The sequence below is a fragment of the Anneissia japonica genome, unplaced genomic scaffold (assembly GCF_011630105.1).
Source record: "Anneissia japonica isolate Jap-2015-1 unplaced genomic scaffold, ASM1163010v1 scaffold287715_len1027211_cov185, whole genome shotgun sequence".
NCBI classification, from domain to species: domain Eukaryota; kingdom Metazoa; phylum Echinodermata; class Crinoidea; order Comatulida; family Comatulidae; genus Anneissia; species Anneissia japonica.
The window spans coordinates 805,319-817,383 of record NW_022724789.1 but is presented as its reverse complement, the minus strand read 5'-3'; the positions used below and the strand labels follow the sequence as shown (position 1 = coordinate 817,383).

Genomic DNA, 12,065 nt, shown 5'->3' with positions numbered 1-12,065 from the left:
TGTATAAGAGACAGATATATATATGGTTATATTAAATAGAACGTAACATTGAGTGTAATAATATATGCTAGATTGACAAGTTTACTAATAATCAATTTTTGTATGCATGTGTAATTTCTTAATTCTTTTCTACAAAGTTTGTATCAGGACGCCCCTTCTACATCCAAGCCTACAAATCGTTGAAGCACAAAGTTGCCAACATGGACGTCCTAATTATGCTCGCAACCACAATAGCCTACACATATTCCGTGATTGCTGTCGCTGTTGCAATGATCATGAAGAAAGATGAAAGCCCAATGGTGTTCTTTGACACCCCGCCAATGCTGCTCGTATTCATATCACTTGGGAGGTGGTTGGAGCACATTGCCAAGGTATCAATTTTAATTTAATTTCTTTTTGACTAGTTTACTACTGTAACAGTAGGCCTATTTTACTTTAACTTTGCTTATTAAAGAAACACTTCCAAGTTAAACTTGGCCTATAGGAACCCCCCTTCTCATAAGTCTGGTTATGGGCTTGATATTTTGCCTTGATTATAATATATTTGCATTATTATATTATTACTTTTATGGTGTAAATAAAATTTGGTTGTTGTCTGCTAATCATCTTTTCCATTAAATAAGAAAGCTAAATCATTCATCCTTAATTTTTATATCAAAATATCAATGCAGCAATTTTTAATATAATAATTTTTTGTAATCAATCATTTGACTTTGATCAATTTGTTCTAGAAATTTTTCTTCAATTTTGTCCAAAATTGAAATGGTTTCAGGTAATATTGCTTCTCACTTTCTAATAAATTAACAGAAATATTTGAAGGAAAATGTTTCCTGACAAATCATTATTTATTATTAGGAAAGAGATGAAAATTAATTTTGGCAATTTATTTGATGCCTACATATTTTGAGCAGGCCTGGAAAAGCATTTTTTTTTGCCTACGGCCATGAAAAATATTTTTGTAAAATTCCTCCAGCACAAAATTATACTTGTACACTATATAGGCCAAATCTGGTTGTTTGGAGCTGAAATTGTTTTTTTTAAAAGATATCTCAGGGTAAAATCAGGAATGCCTCCCTCGTGCAGTGTTTCCAGACATGATTTTTTTTAAAACTCCATTCAGTTAAGTTATTTAATATTTTTCCTTGTTATTCACTCAAAATTTTGTTGTTGTTTTATGAAATGATTTAAATATCCTTGATCTGTATTCCCCCGAATTGTAGGTTTCTAATATGTGATATGATGTTGTTTTTTATTAATTTGTTTTTTGGTCTTTGGACATGTACTAAAAGTTTTTTAAGAAATTGTCCTCTTTTTCCTGTACCCTTCAACTGAGTTAATAACTGTTAACGTAGTTTTCTTTCCCGACTGCCCGTTCAATACAATTCGTTCATCTTTGCGTACTATTGATGTTGATGTTTTTTTCCATGGTTACACCAAATTTCGTTCACTTGTTCACGGGCTAGATCTCTCTGAACCTTTGCTTTGACCTGCTGTTTTTTCTGGGTGTTGTTTTTATCTTGTTTGTTTGTCCTGTTTTTCCTCCATATTTTTATATATTTGCATTTGAGTTTATATTTATATACCATATTTGACATTTTTTCTTACCTGTAAGTTGCAATTCTTCTTTATTTATTTCTTCTTGGAAGAAATAAATAAATAAAATAAAATGGGAAAAAAAATTTTGCTATTTAGAAGTTTACCCCATAGAACTCTTTACTTGTAAGTTGCAATTCTTCTTTATTTATTTCTTCTTGGAAGAAATAAATAAATAAAATAAAATGGGAAAAAAAATTTTGCTATTTAGACGTTTACCCCATAGAACAATCCATCATATATTCTGCTTTTTGTGGCCCAGTTTTTGATTGATTACTTAAACAGTCATTAGAAAAAAATGCTGATTCCCCCAATTTTCCTGATTATCCTGGTAATGGACAGAGTAATTACACTAAACCTCCTCCATCAATTGAATGCATCAATAAGGAATCCGTACCGCCAGCATCACAATTTTCATATCCATCGTAAAGAACTTACATTTCTTTAATCTCTACAGCTTTCCACATGACCAAATGTATAAATTTCATAAACATTAATTTAAGGTTATTTACCTTCTAAAGATAAAATAGTGTGTTGAATAAAGATGCTAACCCTTTAAAAGTGGTGCAATAGTATTAACATGTCATAGTATAGTATTAATAAAGAAAAGAACATAAAATCAATATTTTATGCATTTAAATGGCTGAAAAAATTATTACAGTACAGTTGTATTATTTATTTTATTACTATTGTTGTTGCTGTTCTTGTATTTTTTGTTGTTGTTATTGTTATTAATATTTGGGTGTTTTTGTTATTGATATTACTATTCTTATTGTAGAATTTGTAATATTCCAGCTTTTTTTTAAAAAACAACAAAAAGTAGACTTGAATATTATTCTGTTAATAGGCAAAAACCTCAGATGCTCTCTCCAAACTGATGACACTGCAAGCAACTGAGGCCATCCTGGTTACTATTGGTAAAGAGAAACAAATTCTTACAGAGCGGGAGATCAACATTGAGCTCGTTCAACGTGGTGATATCCTTAAGGTTGTGCCAGGCGCAAAGATGCCGGTTGATGGAAAAGTCATCGATGGGGTGTCATCAGCAGACGAAGCTCTTATTACTGGAGAATCAATGCCAGTGGTTAAAAAACCAGGTTAGATATTATTTAGGTTTTAAAGAATTAATTTAAGATTTTATGTCTATTTTGTGAATAATTAAACCAACTAATTGCGATTGTTCCTTTAAGAACAACCCTGCAACAAAAATAGAACTGTCCGATTGTCTTAGTACCTGACTGCCTCCCCACACAAGCGTCGCCCTCATTCGTTTGTCTTGGATCAACCAGCAACGACCACACACCTACATTAATTAATTGAACATTATATGTTTGGTCATGGATTTTATTTTTGTGTAAAACATGTGGGCTTCCAGTCTAACGTTCTGTCCAGCTTTCTGTGACGAATGAAAGGAAAGTTATGAAAATTAGTTTTTAACGAAAAGGGTTATTATGTACACTGTGATATACACTGATGTAAAGCAGTAGTTGTATGTTGCATTTAGGAATTCTAAATTTCTTAATCTTAGGAAGCATTGTCATTGGTGGATCTATCAACCAAACTGGAACCCTATTGATGGAAGCCACACATGTTGGCACGGATACGACCTTGTCTCAGATTGTCAAACTTGTACAGGATGCTCAGACCTCAAAGGTAACCTAATTCTTGAGTTGTGTTTTATCATATTTTCTTTGGTTTCAAGTGAGTGTAAAGCTCTCTTCACACTATTAAATTTTAGATGGTAAAATAACTGTGATATGTCCAAATTTGGGTGTAATATGACATCATGCCCACATATGGGCACATCACATTTGTCATATAAAATTTGGTAGTGTGGACAAAACATTAGAAGCTAAACTTTAAATCATTATTCTGTAGGGTAGCTTGGTGGTTAAGTTTTTTTTTTTGCCTTCCAATCCCAGTCACAAGCATTTCCTTAAAATGAATACTGAGAGTGTAGCAATTTTATGGAAAACAAGACTTATTGGTAGCAAGCCAAGTCACTTGCTCCTGGATGAAAAGGGAAGGAAAATAAATACAATTTCAAATTTTTGTTTTGCAGGCACCAATTCAACAATTTGCTGACAAAATATCTGGCGTGTTTGTGCCAGGTATTGTTTGTTTGAGCACAATTACTCTTGTCACGTGGATTGCCATCGGTTTCTCTGACATCACAAAGATACCAACATATGAAAAGGTGAGATATACTAAGTATTCAATTTTATTACTTTTTACTTGTTGTTTTTTTTTCTTTTTATGTTGCAAAGCTTAACCCCTCTCCTATTATTCACTAGATGTTTTTCTAAGCAAAACGCACACCGACTGAAATCAAAATATTGCTGACTAATCAAACACGAGAAAGCAGCATAGCTCAGATGGATAAACTAGTGGTAGCCACTGTGCATGCGCTGAACCGTGGAGATCCAATGTTAACCTTTGGTATGGGTTAAATTCTATCCGCTACTCTTGTGTTTCAGCCAGGGGGCTGAAACACAAGTATATAAAGTCACACCTTCTTTGGGAAGAGATTCTATTGGTGCTGTGCGCAGGATGACCCTTGTGCATGTTAAAAAATGCAGTACACTTTTTGGAAAAATAAGGGATTGTCTTCTGATGTACTGTCTTATTCACTACTAAAAGGACCCCACTGAAAAAATGTCTTCAGACTTTTGTAGGGTATCCTTGGTGTTCACACCAAGTAAATCTAATCCAACATAAAACAGTTGCTTTGTAAGTTATGATTCAAGCACTACAATAAGGATTACAATATTGTTGAAAAAATTTTTTACTGGCAGTATACATATAAATATCTATCAAACTTTCTTTAACAGGCTGAAGAACACGACTTCAATGAAACTGAAATAATTCTACAGTTTGCATTCCGAGTTGCGATTTCTGTAATGGCAATTGCTTGTCCGTGTGCCCTTGGATTGGCCACCCCTACGGCAGTAATGGTAGGGACTGGAGTAGGAGCTCAGAATGGTATATTAATCAAGGGTGGTGAGCCATTAGAAATGGCTCATAAGGTTAGTTCATTGATCATTAATCTAAATAATAATGTCAACTGTAATAATAGTTAAATTAAACTTATTGTGTGCTGTTAGATTAGTGGTGAAGTTTGAAGATGTTTCACATGATGATATTGATGAATGTGTTCTTTTAATTACATTGGTAATGATAACGATTATGGTGGTGTTGTTGATCATCAACATCAGTGTCGTCCAATTGGCTAATGATGATGATGATGATGATGATGAGGGTTGTGGTGTGATGATGATGAGATATAGTTGATAATAGGTAGTTTTCATCGCACGATGTTAACCTTAACGTTAACGGATGACGTCATATTTTATTCATCTTGTGTTGCAGGGTACGTTATTTATGGATTTGCACATGTGTATTTCGATTTATTGCGTTGCATGATGGGTACTATCGTTAAAGTTAAGGTTAACGTTGTGCGGCGAAAACTACCTAATGATGATGATGAGGACGATCATGACATAATCATATTTGGTTTTTAATGATGATGATATTTGTAATGATTGTGACTGTGTATTTTATATATCGTTCTTATAGTTGGAGACGGTGATCTTTGACAAAACTGGTACCATCACAAACGGTGTCCCTGTTGTGACGAAAGTCCACACGTTTCAACAATCTCAGTTGACTGTAGATGAGTTCGTAGCTATAGCAGGATCTGCTGAGGCCAGTAGTGAGCACCCTATTGGCATTGCCATTGTAAAGCATGCCAAAGAGGTAAGTATTAATCAGCAGACAAGTGTAACTATAATAATAATAATTTGGATTTGTAAAGCGCAAAATACATAGGTATTTATAGGTATAGGTAACAACTATTTGTTGGAACTGTTGGCGCTGTGTGGGGCTCTTGCTTGTAATCTCAAAAGCTGGGGAGTTTTATCTCTTGCTGTGCATTTGGGTTGTGTCCATGGGCAAGGCACGTAATTCACAGTTAGGTTCAGCTGGGACCTGTGTGTCAATCACGCTCAGTCAAGCACTGCAACTCTGTTGGGCCTTACAGCAAAGTTGGTCCCTTCAACATAACTATGCCCTCTAGTTAAGATGGGACCTACAGCTTAGTTGGGCCCTGCAGCTCATTAGGTCCTTGCAGCTCAGTTGAGTCCTGCAGCTCAGCTAGGCCCAACAGCAGAGTCCATCTTTGCCCCTTCAGCTTAGTTGCATCCGTGCAACTCACTCTGGCCCTACAACTTATACAGAGTTTTATTGCTACCACCTTGGAATTGCTGAGTTACTTACATTCTTTTTATGTAATGCAAAACAAATATAAATCTCATTTCCGACCTAAATCACATAAATGATTGTATTTATCATTTGTCATTATTATGTAATCTAAACCTCTCCTTAGGTCTTGATGACTGATTCTTTAGGCAAGTGCTCTGAGTTCCAGGCTGAGCCTGGCTACGGTCTGCAATGTGTGATAACCAACATCAGTGAAATGCTTGCCAATAAACACAATGCCAACCTTGCCAAGGTGGAGGTTATCACAGACGGAGAAAACGAGGATGACAAACATGGTTTGTTATGTTGTTTTCAACTTAAATATTTTAGTTACCAAAGCACTGATTTTCATTGTGGATTACTGTTACACTATTGCTAGCAACAAACACATGCACTCAAGAAGAATTGAAATCTTTAACTAACATATTTATGCAAATAAACGCCCTTGGGGTGTTTAGCAAGAAATCGATCAGGTAAAAATAAAGACACACCTTGGCACAAGCCATGATATACAGTAAGCTTGGCCTAATCATAACGGGCTAGCATAGCCCCCTACAGGCCTAGCCCATGAATGATGAGAGATAGACCTAGGTTCAGGTTTAGTTTAGTTCTATAGCTAGGGCCTACCCTCTCTCTTTTCTCTAGCCTCCCCCCTCTAGCGAATACTTCTAATTTATGTAAACGCGTCTGAATACCTCAAATTTTGAATGTTAGTGTACATATAGATACATACAGTACTACTTAGCCTTACATGCATCCACCTAATTGATTCAAGAGAAACATTTCTCCCATGCCCAACTAGGCTAGGCCTACTGTATATATATTTGCTATATTTTCACGTACAAGAAGGTAGCCCTACTCCATTGTAGGCGGTGCATATGCACAACAGGCTTGGATCTAGTAGGGGACAGGGAGGGCACATGGAAGGTTGGGGAGGACGTGCCCACCCAGTTTTGCCACTAAATTTTTTAAATTTCAGTGCTATGTTATGTGCTACTCACTTACTTATTCTGAAACTGTTGTGCCCACCCCCTGTTTGAAAAATTCTTGATCCACCCTTGATCAAACTGCACAATAATTCCTCACAAGGACTATTCAGCAGAGACACTCAAAACATTAAATACAAAGACGTCCTTCAGAAAAATAATACATTGTAACCATTACATCCACAACAATTGCCTCCTCAACTTCCTGTGACATTCAACAGTACATCGCTACCTTACATGTTAGTCATAATTATAATGCTAAATTATAATGGTAACTTGCATTCAGTTTCAGACAAGAATTATATCAATGCCCAGTCACATAAGACTACCTATAAGGTATTGATTGGCAACAGAGAATGGATGAAAAGAAACAACTTGGTCGTCACAAATGAAATTGATGGGGTCATGTCATACCACGAGAACATGGGTCAAACAGCTATCCTGGTTGCTGTCGATGGTTAGTCTTTGACTTTCATTTAATATTAATTCAACACCCTTTTAATTTCGAGACTACTTTTTCAAAGAAAGAAATAACAATCTTAAACCTATTAACACTAAATACTCTTTTCACACTGCCTAGTAACAAGTTGCACTTTTTAAGCTTCAATTTGATACCTGAAAGATGTAAAAAAAAAATGTTTTGTAATTAACTTGTTAATTTTGCAGTAACACACACACACATTGCAATATTAACTTGAGCATATACATTATTGAATTAAAAAAAATGTGTACCCTGATTTTTATACTGGATAATGATAACAATAATAACTAGAAGTGTTTCTATCATTTTTCACTGTAATAATTTGTAAGTTTTATTTTTATGTTATTTCAAAATGAGAAAGTTAATTTCAAAAACGATTTTTATGTCTTTGGGAATTTTTTATGGGAAAATACATCTTTAATCATAAATTTTATTTTCTGTGATTACCATTTGAACTCTTCCTGACCTATGCAATACAACAATTTAATTTTTTTCTTCTTATGAAATATTGTGTTAAAAGTGGTTTAATTTCATGGACTTCAAATACATTTTGTAATTGCCTATTGTAGTATGAAATATGAAAACACTTCAGTTGTAATTTATAATAACTATCAATTGAAGTTTGAGATAGGGACATTATTAAAAATGAAACTAATTATAAATAATATATAAATATGTGCTGGTTGTGATGAATTAATAATGGGTGAAAAATGCGATAGGAATGCTGTATACCAATTTATTCATAATAACTATAAATTTTGACATAGGAACATTGTAAGAAATAAACTAATTATAAATGAACATATAAATTTATGTGCTTGTTGTGAAGAATTAATAGTGGGTAAAAAAATGCCATAGAAATTTTCTGTAATAAATTTAATACCTAGAGTGTTAAAGGCAGGGGTGCTGCAACTTACAGCCATAATATCGGCGGTGGTTCGAGCAGTATGCTCGCATATGTTTCTGTGGGTGGAACAAGTCTTCTCAGATAAGAACTATAAACCTTAGGCTCAGTGTACATAGTTGGATCATGTGCACTTTAAAGAACCCAGTACATCTTTTGAGACAAGTAGGGGGATACCTCGGTATACTGGTCCATACAGCCCCCTGTTACCCTACGGTTATGGATCATTAGGTCCTTTGCAGGTTGTACCTACTGTACATAAACAAGAAACGTTTGTTGCCTTACTAAAGGTGTGATTGCTGGAATGATGAGTGTTGCAGACTCTGTGAAGGCGGAAGCTGCTCAGACAGTGCACACCCTTAAAGGCATGGGTATGGACATAATTCTACTAACAGGCGATAACAGAAGAACTGCAGAAAACATTGCCAAACAGGTAAATGATATGCCAGTTGAGAATACTGGCAGTCAATTTTTTTTGTTGTTATTGTTATCGTCGTAGTGGAAGTCATTGTCGGAGCAGTTGCGACTTGAACTTTGAACTTCGTGGTTGGTGGTTCATGCCCTCACTGGTGGGGTTGCTTCTATCATGAGCAAGACACTTTTTCTGTGCTTGTTTCTTTCTAGCCAGGAGCATAAATGGGTAGCAGTGTAGGCTGGGAAGCTAAACACACTTGCTGTAAGGAGGAGTGGCTATCCTTTTACAGCATTTCCCAGTCTGGTGCGAATGCTAAAGAAACCGATGAGCACTCTCATGTTCGACTACCTTTTACCTGTACATTATCATTACCATTGTCGTGATTATCATTATTCGAATTCGAATCTCTTTACAGGTTGGAATAACTCAGGTGTTTGCCGAGGTTTTGCCTCAAAACAAAGTTGAGAAAGTGAAGGAGATTCAAGCGACAGGTAAGCGTGTTGCCATGGTAGGCGATGGGGTGAACGACTCTCCCGCACTTGTCCAAGCTGATGTTGGCATCGCCATAGGAACGGGAACGGATGTTGCAGTTGAAGCTGGCGACATAGTTTTGATCAAGGTAAGGTATTGTCATGTATCTTAACACCTCACTATTTTGCATGTTTTTATTTTAAGACAATGATGGAGATGTGCAGGAGTTTTAGTGATTGGTGGATTAGTTCAAGTTAACAGAGTACATTTCAGGAAGCTGTTCCCTTAATCTTGAAATGAACCTTTCAGGCGTGTCAACCGCACTTAACAACTGACCAATTTGTAGAAGTGGTTTGGCGCAGCGGGAACGGTTAGGTTTCCTAAGCTCAAGGTTGGGGTTTCAATCCCTCGCTGTGCATTTCGCTTGCGTCCTTGAGCAAGGCACTTTGTCTGCATTGCTTCTCTCCACCCAGGAGCATAAGTAGGTACCTAAGGAGGTTCGAGTGCAAAATGCGCTGAAATATTTTTTATGGAGCAAACTATAGGATTTCCTCTATAGGCATTATTGAGTGGAGTAATAATGTGGAAAAGCACTCTGGGACTTAGTTGTATAGAGCGCTATATAAAAACCTACATGTTATTATTATTATTATTATTATTATTATTATTATTATTATTATTATTATTATTATTATTATTATTACCAATAAGAACAGGGCCAGGATTTGCAAACATTGCAAATTAACTACTTTAAGAAATCGCAGAGATAAAATATCTCTTCAATTTGCTAAAAAAACTAATGAATTCCCCTGATTTTTGTAATTGGTTGCCTAGAACTAGAGGAGAAGAAAGTAGTAGAACATTCCGTAATGCCAACCTTCTCTCCTTACCCAAGATACGCAATAAATGGTTCAAAAATAGTCTAATCCCCTATATGATTAATTTGTGGAATGAAGATGCTTAAGTAAGATTAGTGCATTCTGAGTAATTTTATAAGATTAGTTTTAATAAAAGTAATTTCATTTCATTTATTTTTTCGACCAACAATTACAGTGAAAATAAAATAAATTGAAATTTTGGATGGGGGAGCTTTTAGCAAACTACATTGCTAGAACTCCAGCTACCGCTAAAAATTACATTATGACCACTATAAAAGATAGGTTGCATGGTTTTGATAGTAGTATCATTTTTCATAACGTAGAAATATTTAATAAACCACTGAAATGAGACTAAACAACTGTAGTGTTAATTGGTATGGGGAAATACCTTTTATTCTCTTCATCATTTTCCTTGGAAAACTTTTTAGTTTGCACTAAAATTAAAATTAACATGATTTGCAATAGGAGGCCTACAATATAACATGTTTTGGTCAGTGGCAGCTAAAGCAAAGTTTTACTGTGTAACTCATTGAGAACCCGAGAACCAACCGTGCTTGACGGAAATCGAATGTGTTTATTACCTGGTTGTGCCTGAAAACAGAGTGTGCTTGAAAATCACCTGTGTTTTGAACGTAGCCCTTTTGGCGTTTCATATAAAACCACAAACTGTCTGTTTAAATGTTGCTCCTTTGGCATTCCATATAAAACCTCAAAATGAATGAGACACGACTACGGAATGCGGAAGTACATAAACAACAATTTGGTCCCGTGAAAGACACATAGTCCAGTGAAAAATGTCAATAAAAGTCATTATATTTTCCCACAATTAATCTGAAATGTGGATTGATATTTATTCAGACCGGTAGGTTTCGAATGTATAAGATAAAATAAAAATAATAAAATAAAATGTAAAATAGCAAATAATGTTGCAAAGAGCCATAAAATTGTAAATGTCAATTGAAATTGAAATAGCAAATGTTAACAAACTGGAAATTTTGAAATATTTCTTACAGCTATCTATATTCAGAATATTTTGTTCTATACGCATCGATATTGTGCTGTTGCATAAACTGTACCACTAATAATACAATTGTTATTCTTAAGTGACGACTTCTGATCTCTTCTAACAACTGCTAAATAATTTTGAGATTAAGTAACTTTATTATTTATCTTTTATAACAGAGGTACAACCATAAAAAAAATTAAAAAAATCAGTATAAATTTAAATACTGCGAATTAATATAACATGAAAATATTGCATTAGAACAAGTATAAAAAGTGTTTACAAAAAATAATTAAAAAAAAAATAAGTATTGTTTATATAAGTTAATAACATTAATTAGCATATTAGACATGTAATAGAAAAGTAATATATTTTGTTTCATTCTTTCGATGCAATGATATAATGAACGAGGGTTATACATTTTGTTGTTAAAATTTGAGTAAAGAGGCATATGTATCATATAAACTTCACAAAATAGCTTAAATTTGTATCCTAATTTTGCATATATATTATATTAGTGAGACTGTCAAATATATCATCGTTAATGCAATTGTTCTTCTTAAAAGATGACATTTAACAAGTACAGTACTGCTAAATGTTGTTGAGAATAAAGACACAATAATGTCATTTATATTTTCCAAAATGGGTTAAATCCCAGTATCAAAATTTGTTGTTGAATACACATTTTCATATTGATTAGTGAGGCTGTCAGTTATTCTATGATTAATACTATTGTTATTCCTAACTTTGAGTAACTGCTAAATAATGTTCAGAATATAAAGACATTGACATTTAGACTTATTACTATCAGCTTAGAATTAAGCACAAAATTTATATCCAAATTTTGTCGTCAAATACTCATTTACTTACCAATTAATGATTTTATGCTATCGTGTATATCATGATTATTACAATTCTTAATAGTTCTTTTCTTCCATATGTATTGCCAAAATAATATTTTCAAATTGACATGTTTGTGGTACGGTGAGTACTGAAGCCCCCCCCCTTTCCAATGGCAGCAAAATGTAGGTAAATGTTTCTATTGGAATAGGGATTTAGTTTCACATTTTCATTTTT

General features: G+C 34.3%; 1 protein-coding gene across 2 annotated transcripts in view; it reads left to right on the top strand.

Annotated features, from left to right (window-relative positions):
• The window catches only part of LOC117112548 (copper-transporting ATPase 1-like), a 50,697-nt gene that overhangs the window by 28,420 nt on the left and 10,212 nt on the right, over nucleotides 1-12,065 (top strand). For both annotated transcript variants that reach the window (XM_033255628.1, XM_033255626.1), the window contains 10 exons: nucleotides 138-371; nucleotides 2,441-2,690; nucleotides 3,122-3,246; nucleotides 3,656-3,790; nucleotides 4,425-4,619; nucleotides 5,170-5,349; nucleotides 5,978-6,146; nucleotides 7,123-7,293; nucleotides 8,512-8,654; nucleotides 9,052-9,255. In XM_033255628.1, the coding sequence (XP_033111519.1) occupies nucleotides 138-371; nucleotides 2,441-2,690; nucleotides 3,122-3,246; nucleotides 3,656-3,790; nucleotides 4,425-4,619; nucleotides 5,170-5,349; nucleotides 5,978-6,146; nucleotides 7,123-7,293; nucleotides 8,512-8,654; nucleotides 9,052-9,255 (1,806 nt within the window). The remainder of the gene's footprint in view (nucleotides 1-137; nucleotides 372-2,440; nucleotides 2,691-3,121; nucleotides 3,247-3,655; nucleotides 3,791-4,424; nucleotides 4,620-5,169; nucleotides 5,350-5,977; nucleotides 6,147-7,122; nucleotides 7,294-8,511; nucleotides 8,655-9,051; nucleotides 9,256-12,065) is intronic.